Here is an 18,236-nt window from a genome sequence, read left to right on the forward strand (position 1 = left end):
GAACCATCTGATCCTCCCACTCTACCTCCCAGTGCTGGCATTGCAGCTCTGTGGCACTATATCTGGCTAACATACACATTTTACTAATTTTTTCCATCTGTGCCATATACTTCATGTTTTCCCTAAATGCTTACTTTTGGTAACACACATACACATGTGGCAAATAGATGAATTTAATACGCCTTATGAAAAATAGCAATAATATGACTGTTCAGAAACCTTTGCCCACATCAAATCTCTAGTCTTTTTCTCCCCAAAGACAGATTATGATAAAGGGAGAAGTGTTTTGCTTGCATATATGTCTCTTACTGAGAGTGTGCATGTCTGAAGAGGCTAGAAAGCTATAGTTCCCCTGGAACTGGAGTTACAGATGGTTCTGAGTGGCAATGTCAATGCTGGCAACTGAACCCAAAGTACTCTGCAAGAGCATCAAATACTCTTAACTGCTGAACTATTTCTCTAGCCCTGTTATATAATTTTAAAGTTTTAGATGGGTTATAGCTCAGTTTTAGAATGTGTGTTTACCATGCACAAGTCCTGTATTCAGCCTACCAAAAAGGTGTCTTATTTCTTCAAATACTGAAATAACCTGCTTTGCGGATTATCTGGTTGTAGTGCTAAGGAAAACTGGTTTTTACTCATACTTTTAGCTTAGTATTCCAAATTTAAGGCCAAATCAAATAGAATGATTATTTTCTAATACGAAGCAATCTATGCCCAGAGTCTCCTAGACCCTGGAGACATGCCACAGCATATACAAAAAAACCTAGTTAAATTGCAAGAACTCTGAGAGGCAATTAATTTACCCAAAGCCACAGCTTATAAACCAAAGAACTAAGATGTGAGTTCAGGTCAGATGGACTCTACGGCTTTTTGTGCTCAGTTACTGAGGTTAATTAAAAATTGAACGCTCTTTATGAACCAAGTTCTGTGTTAACATTATCTCACTGTCAATGAGATAGCACATTTCTGTAACTTCCAGACTTGAAAGACTGAGCAGGAGAGGAGAGTTTGAAGCTAGCCTGGACTATATAGCAAGTTTCCAGCTTAAAGAAAACAAATAACAAAAAATAAAACAACAAAACTCTCTCAACTCATTATTACAACAATCCTATTTAAAAATTCTAGCTGTGAAAGAATTTCATTAAAGTTAAAAAATCCAAATACTTCAAGTTAGAGTATTTAAAATAGTTTAAAGCCAGTTTGCTAGTCATTCTACTAGCTACTTCTCATCCTTTATTCTACTTGTAGTCATTCTACCCTCCTACTCTAATAAGCAGGTTACTTAACCCTTTGACCATGTTTCTGTTTGCTTGAATGTGTTTGCTCTTATAATTTTGGTTAACTAAAAGATGACTCTGGGTAAGTATGATCAAGTAAGATTTATTATGGACAAGTGGTAGAAAACAATGTTAGTGCTATTCATAGGTATGTTCCTTGAATCATCCGTAAGAGACTGTTATTAAAAGTTTGCTTTATTTTTCTGTGGAGTCAAGTGCTAGCTATTAATTACAGTTAGATTCTTTTTCATTCTTTTCAAATGTTATCAGGACAGTTATCATCATCCATCAATAATTAAATAAACTAGGTTCCAATGTTTCTGTCCACATCTGGATGTTTCAGGTAATCAGGAACTCCTACTGAATTCCTTTAGCTTTGAGTTCTTGATTATATCTATAAAGAAAACAGAAAGACGAATCATTACCAATAACAACAGTTAAAAAAAGAATGAAAAGCACATTCCACTTCTTTCCCACTGTCAAGTGGCTACATAGTTGTAAATGCAATCTTCCAAGGAACTTACAGGCAGAAACAGGCAGAAAGAAAAGTGAGGCACCCAAAGATTTCATTTGCCTCTGCTATGTGTTTTAGATTTCAACTCCTGAAGTTTTAACTGCTTATATGACATGTTTCCTATATAAAAATGAATTTTTAATTTTAAACACACACACACACACACACACACACACACACACACACACACACACCTGCAAAGCGTTGGGCTGTGATGGCACACCCCTTTAATCCCAATAGGTGGATCTCTGAGTTCAAGGCCAGCATGGTCTACACAGAGGGAGTTCTAGAACACCCAGGGCTATATAGAGAAACTCTGTCTCAAAAAACAAACAAAACATCAGTGCTGAGGGTCCAAACTAGGGGCTCACATATGCTAGAAAAGTATTGAATCTGAGTCACATCCACTGACCTACTACATTCTTTCCCTCTCTTTTCTTCCTTTTTCCCTCCTGTTTCCTTTCTTTCTCTTTTTCTTTCTTTCTTCCTTCCTTCTTTCTTTCTTTCCTTTCTTTCTTTCTCCTTCCTTCCTTCCTTCCTTCCTTCCTTCCTTCCTTCCTTCCTTCCTTCCTTCCTTCCTTCCTTTCTTTCTCTTTTTTTTCGAGACAGGGTTTCACGGTTTAGCTCTGGCTGTCCTGGAACTTTCTTTGTAGACCAAAGCTGACTGGCTTCAAACTCAGAGATCTGTCTGCCTCTGCTTCTTGCGTGCTGGGATTAAATGCATGCACCACCACTGCCCAGCTCACTGACCTATTTTTATTCTTTATTTAAAACCAAAAATATTTGTGTATCTGAGGGTGTGTGTGTGCATTGCGGGAGGCAGAGGGGGAGGTGAGGGGTGTGGCTTCTAGAGAGACCAGAAGACCATTCTAGATCTCCTGGGGCTTGGAGTTGTAGGTAGTTCTAAGCCACCTGAAAAGTGTGTGTGTATGCTGATAATGAAATTTCAGTCCCCAGCAAGAGTAGTTCGCATTCCTATCGTCTGTGCTATCTCTCTAGCCCTCTAATGTTCAATGTTATAACTAATGTATTTGTATAACAATTGGCAAAATGTGATCAACTACAATTTTTTACTTTATACTCACAAAGCATCTAAGAAAAAAATCAAGTGGCAATGGGTTCTTGTTTGATCACTAGAAGTAAAAAACATACTTTCTCCTACTAATAGACTAATAGGTTATAAATACTTAAAGTTTCCTCAATTCTCATCAATCCAGAGAAGACTCAACTATAGAGCCAGAGTCTTTCTTATACACAACCCCTTAGACTTAATTAACTTTTTTATTTTTTCTGTTTATAAGAGTAGAAAATTATATAAACAATATGAAGCTTATCATACTTCTTAGATTTCTTGAAAAATAATGACTTCAAATATTTGGTTGTAAGATAACTATTTTCCATGACAAATAATATTAACCTTGTTTAGTGTATGTCTGGCATATACATGTGCACTTGTGTGTGTGAGACAGAGGTCAATGGCAGGTGTTTTCCTCAATTTCTTCTTCTTCTTCTTCTTTTTTTTTTTTTTGGAGACAGGATCTCTCACTGAATCTGAAGCTCACCAATTTGGGAAGACTGAGTGTCCAGTAAGCTACAGGGATCCTTTTACCTGACTTTCCCCCACTTCCTTTAAAGAAGAAGAAAGAAAGAAAGAAAGAAAGAAAGAAAGAAAGAAAGAAAGAAAGAAAGAAAGAACGAAAGAAGGAAAGAAAGAAAGAAAAGTACCTCTCTTAACCACTGAACCATCTTCCCAGGCCCAATTGCTAACTACTGAGGAAAGAGTTTAAAAACCTTTTCAGTGTTCACAGAATATTTCACAGCGAAACCCGTGCCCTTTCTCTAAATGTTATTCCGCATACATTTAAAGCCCACTTCTATAGCTGAAAGCAAGTGACAAAAGGCTGACACAGGAAATGACTTAGAAAATCGTGTTATATGTTGTGGTGGTCTGAATGACAAATGTTACCCAAGGGTCATGTACATGAACTCCTGGTCCCCAGTGGTGGTGCTCTTTGGGAGGTTATAGAACCTTGAAGAAGTGAAGTCTTGCTGGAGAAAGTATTATCACTGAGGGTTAGCTTTGAGATTTCATCGGTATGCTGTTCTCTCTCGGCTTCCTGTACGTGGATGAAAAGGTGACCAACCAGCTTCCTGTTCCCGTAGCTATGTTTCCCCTAACTATTGCCACGCCTTTCCTAACATCATAGAATGCTCCTCCAGAACCGTAAGCCAAATAACTCTTCTCTACGTTGCTTTCAGTCATGGTATTTTATCACAGCAACAAAAAATTAACACAGTTATCAGAGAGAGAGGGAGGAGGAAAGAACTATGAGAATTGAGAATTCAGACAATAAACTGTTGAGTTTAAAATCTAGGTAACATAACTTCCCACACTGACAGAAATGATATATTTCTACTTCATACACAATTTTGGCAATATTATATGTGAATTACAAACACACACATACATGCAAACATGCGCGCGCGCACACACACACACACACACACACACACACACACACACACACAGTCATCTAGGTAGCTTCTGAATCAGTTCTGCTACATCTTGGTAGTAGGCTTACCTCCAAATACGAAACAGCTGAGAGGCTCCTGCTGACCCCACAAAGAAATTAACAGCGAACAAACTCCAATTTTTGGGTATAATTACAAGTGAGTACCTTGACCAAATAAACCCTGTTGAAAGAAAGCATTTTTTAAAGGCACAGATGCTTCTCTAATAATATATTTTAATATTTAACATTAGAGCAAAGTTAACTATGAATAAGGCTATGACAATAATAACAAAGGATGAAGGGCAAAGAAATGCTGTATTATGAGTCTTAAAAAAGTACCTTTAAGTTTTATTATATAAAACTATATTATAGCTACATAATTGTTATATATTACATAAAATTCTCATGATAGAACTTTCAGTATTATATAACATTCTCAGTTCTTACATAAAAAGGGAGACTTTGCTAGGAACCAGTGTCTAGTAATTATACCATCTTTCCACTTAGAAAATTATGCTCATGTAAAAACCTGAGAGGCAAAATCTCACATAGATACTTATTCTCAACAACCTTCCTGCCTATCCATAATCCAGTGTTCCCTAGAGATGGATAATGTGTGAGAGTAAATATGTATGAAGACATTTGTAAAATAAAATCATTTAATGAACATAAAACCAGAATATTGTTGAATGTGGGTTAATTTTGGTTGTGTACTTAGCCTTTAAAAGCTGAGCCATTTCTTCAGCTAGTATGTGGTTATTTTTTAGCAGTCTTGGGATAGAAGGTTCTCTCTTGGGAGGAAGTTTGTTAAGACTCAGGATGTTCCTTTTCTTATTGTTGCTGGGAGGGAAACATGGTGGGAGGCTGATTTGATCAAAACATTATATGCATGTATGAAATTCTCAGTAAAAATAAATAAGACTCAGGATGATCTGAAGAGATGTTAGTAAAATCTCAAGAAGTAAACTCAAAAGTATCAGGAAGTTCCTAAAACATATCAGAGGCACTCAGTCCCTCTGTTTGAGCTTACATAAATAGTAAATAGAGCTGAAAGAGACTCTTAGACAAGTCACACTGCCTGGGAGACATTCAAACTAATGAGCTTAGAGGAAACATTTTCTAACCTGCCAAGCTGCCTGCAGGTTATGCATTGAGCTTGTACAATGAGTTCCATCTTTCCTTGGTTGTCACCCATGCTGGGGTAGGTTTCCAGTGATGCAGCCATCTGAGTAATTTCTGGTTCTTTAAGTAACCCTTCACCCCTATTTCTGTAAGTAACTCCAAAAAGCACATTGGTTCATCAAGCTAAACTTTGGTGGTATCAACTCTTTTATCTGTAGTGAGTGGACATTTTCTCACACTGTCTCAGAAATAGTGTTATACAACAGTGGACTATCAAAGAAGCTTTTAATTTACCTGTAGCCATCAGCACGGTGGACTGAGCTGTGCTGAGTTTCTCTGCAGGTCTGGCCATGTCAGCTAATCCTGCACACACCAATCCCTGCAAATACACATTTAAAACATGTGAGCGGGGTGTCAAGAGTGAGGCATAATCATTTTTAATTTTAAATTAGACAAAATATTTATGAATTTCTACATGATAGCTACACTCATATTATCCATAACATTAAGAAAAGTTCAGAGCATGACAAAAAGTTACAACAAATTCAAAAGTACCTTCTTTTATGCTATCAATATTCCTTAAAGAAGTACCAGAAAAGTTACTTACAATTTTATCTTGTTAGATGATTTTTCCTTATTTTCTTATTTTTAGAACATGTACATGTGCCACAGTGCACATGTAGAGGTCACAGGACAAGTTGTGGGAGTCAGTTTTCTCATTATACCAAGTGGGTTCCAGAAATTGAACTCAGGCTTGGTCAAAGTTGCCTTTACCTTTTAGTTTTTATTGGTCCTAGATAACTTTTCTTTAACGTTAAAGCACACACAGCCGTATCTTCCTTGTTGTGTGTTTTTTTTTTAAAGATTTATTTTCATGTGTACGAATACTTTGCCTGCATATATATGTTATGTGTACCATCTGTGTGCAGTGTCTGTGGAGGCCAGACAAGGGCAATAGAATCCCTGAAACTGAAGTTAAAGCTGGTAGTGAGGCATCATGTAGATGCTGGGAACTGAAGCTAGGTATCTACAAGAGCAGCAAGTGCTCTAAACCACTGAGCCATCTCTCTGGCACCACTACTGCTCCTGCCATGACTTTAGTGTCTTTTATAGAATCACCCCACACATATCCTAATGTCAGCATTACTCAGAAAGCTTTGTAATAAGCTGGGCCTGGATGGTACAGGCCTGTAATTCAAGATATTGGGGGGGGGGGGGGCTAAGGGAAGGAGAATCACGAGTTTAAGGCCTGTCTCAATTACAAAGTGAGTTCAAAGGTCAGCATAGGTATCTTTTTCATTGTTGTTTTTTGAGACAGGGTTTCTCTGTGTAACAGTCCTGGCTGTCCTGGAGCTCGCTTTGAAGACCAGGCTGACCTTGAACTCACTGAGATCCATCTACCTCTGTCTCCCAAACGCTGGGATCAAAGGTGTGCGCCACCATGGTTCCTTCCCCCCAGCAGCATAGAAGTCCTATTTCAAAATAAAAAAGAGGGCTGAGGATCAAAAGTTCAAGGCAACCTGGGCAATTTAGTGAGATTACATCTCAAAAAAAAAAAAAATGTAAAAGAGGCGAGGCTATGATTCCATGATAGAACACTTTTGTGCTACCCATGCATGAGGTCAGAAACAAAAATAAAACAAAATTTAAAAACCCAAAGCATCTAATAACCTTAAGATTACACCCACATATGTAACTGCCTCTCATTATTCTGTAATTGGACTCATACAAAGCACGTAAACTGCTGACATTTAATTTGCACAACAGTAATATGCTAGGTTGGGGAAGCACTAGGAATGCTGGGGGCAGCACACCACTTGCAAAGCTAATGCAGGCCCTGGGAGCAATTCATACTGCAAATCAATTATAAAAAAAAAGGAACTATGTCTATTTAAAGACCTTCAGGAGGCTCAAGGCCCATTATGATGTTTGGAGAGGAGAAAGAACAAAAGGGGGAAACAAACGCTATAGATATTAAGGACTCTGCCCAGGATGTATTATTCCTGCAACTGTCCCCTGCGTCTCCCTCTAAAAGCCTTTCTAAAAAAAAAATTATGAATCTCTATGTACAATGGGCTGCCTTCCAAATGACTTGACTCCTCTGAGTGCTGGGATTAAACATGTGTGCTACCACAACCATGCTAAAAACCTTTTCTTTTTTTTTCTATCTATCTATTTATTTATTTATTTTTTAATTTAAAAGCCTTTTCTTACACCTGATTCCCTACAACAGCACAAAAGCCTCCCTTGTTTTCCAAAGTGTCAGTTCTTGAATAAAGCTGACTTCCTTTCCAACAACTCTTAGCTCCATAGTACTGGCTTTCAAGTAGCAACCAACCAGACCTGCATCCAGCAACACAATGGGCATTATTCAGCTACAAAACAAAGCAAATTATGATATGCCGTAACCAGGACATCTTCAGTGAAATAAACCAGTCATGAACATTCCATGATTCCACGGGACTGGAGATAGTTCAGCAGTTAAGAGTGCTTGTTGCTCTGCAGAGGATCAAACTTAGGTTCTTGGCACCCATGTTGAGTAGCTCACAGATCCCTCTAACTCTAGCTTCAGGGAATCTGACACCCTCTTTTGGCCTCCTCAGGTACCAGCAATATGTGTAAATACATGCACACAGACACAGACATAAATAAATCTTTAAAAAACATTGCATGATTTCACTTCCACGAGGTACCTAGACAGTCAAATTCATAGAGGTAACCAACAAATAGACATTATTTTGAGAAAAAGAAGCAGTATAGTATGTAGGGAGTGTGTAATGGTGCTAAAGTCTCCAAGCTATAACGCTGACTGGCTATAAGATAATGTACTGAGCACTACCCGGATGTTTATTTAAAATGCAAAAACAAAAATGGTTAAGGTGGTCATTTTATTCTTTTTGCCATATTAAAATAGTTTACAGACCAGCAGTTTTCAACTTAGAGGACACTAGAATCACCTGCTGAGGTTATTAAAACACAGCTTACTGGGCTGTCCCTGGGGTTTTTCAGATTGAGTAGTTCTGTGATGGGGACTGCACATCTGCATTTGTAAAAAGTTCCAAACAGATTCATTTCAAATCAAATCCAATTATTTGCTAGAAACAGCCACTAGAATGAGTATATATTATATATGTACATATATCTGGTATAAAGTGAAAGTAATAATCTTGGAGCCAGAAGTCATAGGCTCTAACATTTACACCAAATGCTTTTATGTAATATATGTATTAGACAGAGTTGTATATACTTAGGCTGGCCTCAAATTCTATACATAGTCAGAGGATAGACTTAAACCCCTTGATCTTGCTATCTATGCCATCCAAGTACTGGGATAATAGGCTATACCACCATGTGAGGCTCGGTATGTTTTGTTAAGAAATGTGTATCCAGAGGCCCTTTCTGACTAACTAACAGAGTTCAGATAAACTGATAAAGTAGGTAGTATATCCTTCATACGATTTACCTCAAATTAAAATTGGGAGGGGGTAAGGTGGATGAAAATGGCAAAATTAGTCGTCTTTGTCGAGAGTGTCCTTCTGATGAATGTGGTGCTGGTGTTTTCATGGCTAGCCACTTTGACAGACTGTGGCAAGTGCTGTCTGACTTACTGCTTCAACAAGACAGAAGACAAGTAGTTGTGTATGAATAAATAAAAAGACAGGAATTGAAAAAAAATTGGGAGGGGGGAGACAGGAGGGTGGAAGGGGAGAGGGATGGGAGAAGGGAAGGAAGGAAGAGAACATGAGGGAATGGGATGGTTGAGATGAGGGAAGGACAGAGAGGGGGAGCAAGGAAAGAGATATCTTGATTTGAGGGAGCCACTATGGGGCTAACAAGAAACCTGGCACTAGGGAAATTCCCAGGATTCCACAAGGAGTCCCAGCTAAGACCATAAGCAAAAGTGGAGAGGGTGCCTAAACTGGTCTTTCCCTGTAATTAGATCGATGACTATCTTAATTGTCATCATATAACCTTCACCTAACAACTGAGGGAAGCAGATGCAGAGATTCACAGCAAAGCATTGGGATGAGCTTCTGGAGACCAGTTCAAGAGAGGTAGGAGCGATAATGAGCTAAAGGGTCATGACCATAATGGGAATACCCACGGAAACAGCTGACCTGAGCTAGGGAGAGCTCACTGACTCTGGACTGATAGCGGGGAACCTACATAGGACCAAACTAGGCCCTCTGAATGTGGATGACAGTTGTGTGGCTGGGGCAGTCAGTGGGGCCACTGGCAGTGGGACCAGGATTTATCGCTAGTGCTTGAACTGGCATTTTGAAACCTATTCTTTTTGGAGGGATATCTTGCTCAACCTAGAAATAGGGGGGAGGGCCTGGGTCCTGCCCAAAGTGATGTGACAGACTTTGTTGACCCCCATTGGGAAGCCTTACCATCTCTGAGGAGTGGATAGGGAGGCTGGAGTGGGGGAATGGGGAGGGTGAGATGAGGGGAGGGAGTGGGAACTGGGATAGGTATGTAAAATGAGAAAAGATTGTTTAAAAAAATAAATTTAATAATAAAAAGATTTATCTCAAATTAGTAAATTTCTATAAAGAAATTATTTTAAGTAACTCTTGTTAAAACTCAAAACTTACCCATTTCATTATTGGAGCCCAGAAAAAAACTGTTCTGGGGCCTGAAAAATAAAAGAAAAATTTAGAGATAATCAAATATATTATTTTTATTCCTTTATATGCTAACACCAAATTATACTCTGCTTTTTATACACTTTGTACTGACACTTAGGAAGGTACAAAAACACTGTAATATCAATCTTCCATGCGTCTTTCTGATATTCTTGCCACCTACTTGTATATCACATTAAAATTAAGCAGAAGTGAGTCAGGTCTTATGACAGTCTTTTAATCCCAGAACTCAGGAGGCAGAGGCAGGTTCATCTCTGAGGTGGATGAGTCTACAGAGCAAGTTCCAGGACAGCCAAGGCAACACAGATAAACCCAGTCTCAAAAAACAAAAACAACAAAAAATGAAGGTTGGGCTGGAGGAGTGGCTCAGCAGATAAGAGCTCAGGCTTTTGTGTTGAGGACCTGAGTTCAGTGCAGTGGCTCCCAACCACCTGCGTCTCCAGCTTCAGGGGATCTGATGTTCTCTTCTGACCTTTGCAGGCACTGTATTCTTGAATAAATACTCATCACAGACTGAGACACTCCTCCTAAACTCAGAATTAGGATTAGAGTGAGCTGGGGAGGTTCAGGTCATCACACTGAGATTTCCTTTGTCACGCGTGAAGGCTCTGGATCACAGGCTGTAGCAGTTTCTTAATTTGGTTTTTACTATTGCTTGAAGCTTGGTTTCATCACTCAAGGAAGTGAAGTGGACCTTCTCAGTTTCTGGTGAACACATGTCCAAATTTGAATTCTTCTTGATTCTCCCAGACCACCATTTCAAAACTGTATATTCTGTTGCTGTCCTCAAATTGTTTTCTAAGTAATGTCCCTAGATTCTGGCTTCTCTGAAAGTTTAAATGGTTAAACAGTTGGGTTATTGAACAGTTAAACTTTCCAGTAGATTTACCTAGTAACTAATTTACTAAAATGTTAGGTGACAGTTAAAAATGTAACTGTACAAATTCCTACAGAACCAAACCAACCAACCTAAAAAAATGAAGCAAAACCAAAAAAACCAAAATAACCAAACAACAAAAAAACCTTCAAACATGAAATTAAGAGGCCAGTATTTCTGACCAAGAAAGGTATTAAAAAAAATTTCATGTTATGAGTGTTTTGCCTGTATGTATGTATGTATGTATGTATGTATGTATGTATCATGTTCACACTGGTGTCCATGGGGGTCAGAAGAGGGTGTCAGATCCCCGAAACTGGAGTTACAGATGGCTATGAGTTGTGATCTGGGTATGGAAAACCAAACACAGTGACTGTGTAAGAACAGTAAGTGTTCTTAACTGCTGAGACATCTCTCCATCCCCAATTAGTGATAATTTTAAATGATGAAAACAAACTTTAAATTAGTTTAATAATTTAAAGTACTAAACAGAAAAATATCTGTAGCAAATAAATAAGATTTTCTAATTTGCTATTTTTTCTGAGATATATGAAGACAAGGAAAAGCAATAAATAATCAGAGCTGGATAGCTGAAAATGTAAACAAGTATTTTTTTTTTTTTGAGATAATGTGGAGGGCATGGGGACTGTTTTAAGGTGCAGCCCAAGCTAGCTTGGAAGTTCCCAGATAGCCCAGGCTGACCTTGAATTCACTGCTTTCTTCAGGCCTTAGTCTACCAAGAAATAGAATTACAGATAGATCCACCACTCCCAGAACAAAGTAGCTTGCTTTTGCTTTTAAACTACTGAAAAGAAGGAAAGCTGGGTGTGGCCGTACACACCTTTAATTCCAGCCTTCAGAAGGTAGAGGTTGATAGATTTCTGTGAACTTGAAGCCTTCCTGGTCTGTTCGAGGCAATTGAGGACTTTGTAGTCAATACTCTGTGTCTTAGGGGAAGGGGGTGCCAAGCAATATAACCATAAACAGTTCAAAGAAAACTAAGTTTGCCCTTTTATTTGATCTTAACTAATTTATTTTAGCTTTAGAGCATATAGCAAATAAATGCAGATAATGTATGAAGTCAGACATAGAAGCTGTCACTAAGATCTAAATCAAGTTTTAGTGAGACAAAAAAAAAACAAGGTCATGCTATATACAACTATATTCTCACAAGAAAACAAAAATGAATGATAATTACGATCTCTAATGTGATTATAATTCCTTAATATCAGAAATAACAGAGAAGCTACTAACATTTATTTCTAATGTAATAATATGAATTTAAGAAATTTCAATTTAGAGCTCAACAAAAAAGAAAGTCATTCTTAGAGAGAAATGTAGACTCTTTAGACAAGGAATTAACTAACAAGACATTCTCATCCTTTTCCCTTAAGGCTTTACTTTCAAAAGTGGGAAAGGCCTCAACAATTGATAATTTATAAACATCAGACAGTATTCTTAGTATATTTAACTTTGCCTGCATAGTCATCTTGTCCAGTTTCTTTCCTTGTTTTTATTTTCTTGGAGCAGGGTCTCAACATATAGTTTAAGGTATCTTGGACCAAACTGTTTAGTTTAAGCTGGCCTTAAACTTGAGGTGATCTTCTTTCTTCAGCCTCTGGAATGCAGATATTTCAAGTGGTATTACTGTGGTTGACAGATTGATATACCTTCCCCTTTGTCTTTCTTCTTTGGGATTTCTCTGACAGAACCTCACCATGTAGCTCTGGCTGCTCTGGAATTCTCTATAGAAACCTGGCTGGCTTCGAACTCCCAGAGATCTGCTTTTCTCTTCCTCCTGAGTGCTGGGATTACAGAAGTACACAACCGCACACGGATAGGTTGATGCACTTTATAAACCAAACTTTATTTCTCAATTTCTTTGGCAGGGAGGAATTTTTATTAATGGAATAAATGAATTCTTTCCAGAACACAGGCTATACGTATGTATGATTCTTTCTACTAAAAAGAGAGAGTGGCTTCCTTCTTGGAAAAAATTATGCACACATAAACTTACCAACACTGAATTGGTATTCAGTGTTTGAAGTAAAGAATGACCGTTCTTATTGAATGTTGGAAGGTCACAAAGATCACTACCTCTTCTCATTCCTTTCATGCCATTCTTTATCACCACCTTCCTTTTCTCAATTTTTTATACTAAAATAACTCTTGATCCTTTTACTTGAATCTCTTGCTTGCTGGGAGTACAGGCATTACTTTCTGGGCTTGTCTAAAATCTGTTCATTCATTCCTTTCTTTATATGAAGCTCTCAGTTGATAGAGGCAGAAGGATCAATTTAAGGCCACTTTGGCTCAGCTACATAGCAAGGTCAAACTGGCCTACATGAGATTCCACGCTTCAAAAAAAAATCCAAACACGTGTGTGGTGTGTGTGTATACATGCATATATACAGTAATAACTTATTTATGGTGGCCCTTGCATATCAGAAATTCTCTTGGTTTAATATTCACTGATCAAATGTGCCCATCTTTCACTTTTCAACACCCCTCTTACTTTCGTATACTATGCAAGTCCACCTGCTTGATACTATGTGGCCAACTACCCACATGCATCCTTAGAATGTGAATGTCAGTATTTGACACCAATACTGACTGACAAAAACCATTTTTATTGTGCTAAAACTAGTTCTGGCTTAACACTAAGAACATGATTATTAACACTGGCATTGTGCACCTTTTGGTATGATACACCCTATTTTATAGTTCACATTTTTAAAAAAGGTATGCTTTTTAAATTAGTAATGTTTTGGTCCCCAGTTATAGTCATCCATATCCCATTATTACAAGAAATACCTAAGGCCAGTGCTTGATAATAACTTTCTGGGGCTGGCTCAGTGGTTAATGATACTTGTTGCTCTCAGAGAGAACAGGGTTTAGTTCCCAGCACCCACATGGCAGCTCACAAGCATCCTCAACTCCGGTCCAGGGGAGTGAATCCAATGACCTATTCTAACCTACTTGGGCACCAGTCATACATCTGGCACATAGACACACATCCGGACAAAACACACACATGTTGTTGTTGACAGAGTCCTGATGACGGGCAGAACGTTCTATCAGCAAGAGAGGAAAAGGATACGTTAGATATGTGTATGGGCTCTGTCCCAAAGTTACTAGGACTCAATCATAGACACTTCACCTTAAGGAATTTATCTCATTCTAATTACTCCCCAAATATTCCACCTCCAAACACCACAGTCTGATTAAATTTTCAATTAGCTAATGCCTCACAATGAGGATTAGATCTCAATATATAACGAGCTGAAGGACATTCAAACCGAATCACCAACGAAACTGCTAAGTAAACATTGTGAAACATAACTTAAAGTTATGATCTGACAAGTGCCTAGAGCACAGTTACATACTGACTTGTTGTTTGGAGCCACAGGCCTTATATACAGTTAGCTAGATGGTGATTAAGTCACATCCCTTATGTGAGTTGAGGAACTTGTCTAGGAAGTACATTTAGTTATATTCTACTGTTGTTCTACAGAGGCAGGTCATTCTGTGTCATAGCACATATTGAACATAAGCAGACAGATGACAAAGGCCTCAACATTTTGGGCCACATAGTATTCTAACTATAGTATATATCTCTATAAAGCATATTCTGTTGCTTCTCTAGAAATATTTGTCAGGGACAGAAATAAATCCAAAAATGCATAACAAGCAATATATACTTTCCAACTGTTGATATTCTAACCTTCCATAACTTTTTAAAAGAAAGAATGCTTGTATATGAATGTAGTCTAATTCTTAGGTGACTCAATTACAAATACTAATGTACAGTGATAGTCAAGGGGACTATTTTCATTCTGGGTAATGAGTAGAACAATAATCAGTGTTTTTACAGATCTTTGTTTCTTTTTCCTTTTTTGGTTTTCGAGACAGGGCTTCTCTGTTTAGCCCTGACTGTCCTGGAACTCGCTCTGTAGACCAGGCTGGCCTCAAACTCAGAGATCTGCCTACCTCTGCCTCCTGAGTGCTGGAATTAAAGGCGTTCCCCAAAGGTGTGTGTGATGCCACTGCCATCACCCACACCTTGGCATTTTCTCAGATTTTTGTTTAACACTAAAGCCAACAGTCATATTTTTCATGTTTGTTCATTTCTATATTGCTGTGCTTATAACTTTTCAATCACAAGTAAGTTTTTAGTGCTAGGCATCTTTATATAGTATTATTCAAAAATTTAATAGTTAGAGATGTAGAATAGTTCGAAGCCCTGGGTTCTACTTCCCGTACCACATAAAGAACACTGTACATGTCTGTAACCCTAGCACTGAGTGTAGAGCTAAAGGGTGGAGACAAGTAGATCCCCGGAGCTCATTGACAAATCATCCTGGGTAAACTGATGAGCTCCAGTGAATGACAATTTAAAAGCATAAGGTGTCTGGTCCCAGGAAGACACACCTTTAATCCCAGCATTTGGGGAAGCAAAGGAAGGAAGATTCCTGGTGAGTCTGAGGTCAGATTGTTCTATATAACAAGTTTGGAGCCAGCCAGGAAAAAGTAGTAAGATCTAGCTTTTTTGATTCTTTTTCAAGACAGGGTTTTCTGTGTCACAGCCCTGGCTGTCCTGGAACTAAACTCACAGAGATCTGCCTGTTTCTGCCACCACACCTGGAAATCTAGTTTTTGGTTTGTTTTTTTTTTTAAAAAATAAGACTTTAGCTACACAGCAAGTTCAAGGCCGACCTGGGATAGAAGGGATCTTGTTAACAAAAACAAACAATTAATAACAACAACGCTCTAAACCCTTTATTTGGAAAAGAACATTTGTTCTGATTTGAAAAACAATACTTTTGCTAAATGTCTTAGATAGCACATCATTTAATTTTCACAATGATTCTTAATTTTAAGAAATTTCTAAGGTTTGAGGAATTCTCTAAGGCCAAAGTCATATAGTCAAGAGTCAGCCTATCTCTGTCTTCTGTGTTCCTCTATTACACTTAAAACAGAAGTAACCCAAAGACTTCTGGGTGAAATGCACAAAGTACTCTTCATTCTGCAGTTTAAGTACTATAAACAATAAGTATAGGTGGCTAAAAAGCCAGGGCCTTGGAAAAGATCAACAAACAACTACCTTCCAATCCCGGTTAGAAAGTAGCTTAAAACTCACTGTCCTCATACCATGCCCTAAACACAAAGCTGGAGGGTAAGAATTGCCTCAGAGCTCAGTTACTTTGCAACACCCCATCAATACACAGATTGTCCAACTCTTATCTCCTGAAAAACCTCCACCATAAACATAGCAAAATAAAAATGTAAAACTAAAAGGCAACTCAACAAACTTCATAATAAAGTTCCTTAAAAACAAGCTTTATAATGAATGGTTCTTATACTGCAGCAATACTATTGAGTGTTAAGCTAAAGTCTATGCAGAAGTATACATCATTCTGTTATCAAACTGGACACCAGATTTAGCAACCAACCTAAGCCCCAGAGAGCAGCTTCTGCTCCTGGCAGAACTAAACCTTTCTAATGTCAACTGCAGAATATAGATTTATCTATGTAAAGGCAAGATCCACCTTTTTGTTAGGAACTCAATCTTTTCCATTGAGAATAAATTTTCCTATTCACTCAGACTTATGTTTAAAGACTTCATAATATAATCATATTTTAGCCCCCCACAAACAAGTCTTATTAATTCCCATTTTGTATTAGAAATAACCTAATTGTAGAACTATAATAAAGAACTAGAGGGACAGGGATCTTTCATTTTCTTAAAGAATTGTTTTCAACTTCAAGAATACTTATCTAGCACGAATGACAGCTAGCATCCCCAAAGTATCACGCATGTATGTTATTTTTTATTTTCACAATGAATATATTTTACAAGAACTAGGGCTAGGACAGAGGTGTAGAATTCTGCCCAAGGTCACACCTTGGTAAGTGATGGAACGGAATTATATTCGTCTCTGCCCACGTAAAAAAGACAGAACCTGGTTAGTGATTGCATAATGGCTGACTTATACTGGATCTAGGGAACCAGGAGTGACATTGACCTGGAAGGGGAGTGGGGAAGCGTTCAGTTTTGGGAAGGGCTCCCTCAGCGGGCCTCTGCCAACAGGAGCTGAGGTATGACCTTTAGTCCAAACCCTCTGTTGAGATCAGACAGCTATTCGGCTCTTTCTCACGTGTGCTATAAATCCACGGAGAGAAAAAGTGGAGTAGAATGAGAGTTTCAGGGTGGCGCAAGACCCCCTTCGTGGCAGAAGTTAAGGTTCAAGTCTGGAGACGAGGTCGGAGGTATGAGTAGCGAGTGCTTACAGGAGCGCCGGCAATAAAAGTCAACAAGGGCACCGGGTGGAGCTATTTGGCTTTGGGAAGGGACACCAAATGAGGCAAGGGCAAAGATTAGGAGAACTGAGGGATCCCTTCAGGTGACGAGACTGGGACTCTGAGATTCCTGCAGTAACTGAACTGTCACCGGGCCTCTAATGTCCCAATTTTGGAGAGAGAGAGACGACCTCTCTGCCAGCCGTTCAGGATTCATTACCTGCCGGGTGGTTGTATAGCGGCCTCAATTTCTCCGGCAGCAACAACTCCACTTTATCCATGAATCGGTGGTAGGAGGCCCGCAGGCCTCGAGCGCCGGCAGCTGCCATCTCGGCGGTGTCGGTCGGGATCGACAGCAGCTAGGTAGGAGCGTCGCTGCGTCCTCGTTCCTGGCTGACAACGAAGGGCGGCTCCGTCACTCTCCACAGCGCTAAGGGTCCGCCTCTGCCCGAAGGCGCCCTTCCCCCGGCTCTGCCAGCCCCGGGTCAAGCACCTAAACGCCGCGCCGGGCGAAGGCTGAGGGGGCGGAGCCTCAGCAAAAGCCCGCCCCAGCCCGCCTCCTGCGAGAGGGCGGGGGAGACGGAGGAGGAGTCATGGCAACAGGTGCTAAAGAGGTCGCCGTGCCCCGGTTGCTCGCGCGAGGTGGGCGAGGCGCTTGCGCAAGTTGAGCGGACCGCTCTAATTGGCCGGCCTCGTGGAGCGGAAGGGGCGGGGCCAGATGCCCACCTGCTTCCGGTTCTAGAGGCCATGTTGGAGAGGGTAAACTGAAGCCGCATCTCAGTGTCGTCCCTCACTTTGACTAAGAAGGCTGTAGTTAAAATAAGCTTTCTGGGCTTTCCTAGACCCCAGCTAAAGATGACTCCGCATACCTGTCTGGCTTCCCTTTATTTGCTTATTTTTTTTGAGACGGTGTCTTACTATACAATCCAGGCTGGTCTGGATCTCGCCATCGTCCAGCCTCAGCCTCCCGAGTGCTGGGAT

The 18,236-nt window shown here is 39.4% G+C and overlaps 1 protein-coding gene across 1 annotated transcript; it reads right to left on the reverse strand.

Annotated features, from left to right (window-relative positions):
- Window positions 1–1,367: 1,367 nt before the first annotated feature.
- Window positions 1,368–17,757, reverse strand: Mpc2 (mitochondrial pyruvate carrier 2). The gene is made up of 5 exons (XM_048421095.3): window positions 17,476–17,757; window positions 10,028–10,068; window positions 5,724–5,808; window positions 4,377–4,488; window positions 1,368–1,674 (listed from the first exon to the last, which is right to left on the reverse strand). Exons 1-5 carry the CDS (start codon window positions 17,582–17,584, stop codon window positions 1,638–1,640), a joined length of 384 nt encoding a protein of 127 aa, XP_048277052.1. The 5' UTR covers window positions 17,585–17,757; the 3' UTR covers window positions 1,368–1,637.
- Window positions 17,758–18,236: the final 479 nt, after the last annotated feature.

This window comes from Myodes glareolus, chromosome 5 (assembly GCF_982192425.1).
Source record: "Myodes glareolus chromosome 5, mMyoGla1.1, whole genome shotgun sequence".
Taxonomy (NCBI): Eukaryota; Metazoa; Chordata; class Mammalia; order Rodentia; family Cricetidae; genus Myodes; species Myodes glareolus.

Coding starts and splice junctions, on each gene's coding strand:
- Mpc2 (XM_048421095.3), bottom strand. CDS start 17,584: ATGGCAGCTGCCGGCGCTCGAGGCCTGCGGGCCTCCTACCACCGATTC. Junction 4,489..5,723: donor CACCGTGCTGATGGCTACAG/GTAAATTAAAAG, acceptor TTCTTTCAACAG/GGTTTATTTGGTCAAGGTAC. Junction 1,675..4,376: donor CAGCTGTTTCGTATTTGGAG/GTAAGCCTACTA, acceptor TTTTCTTTATAG/ATATAATCAAGAACTCAAAG.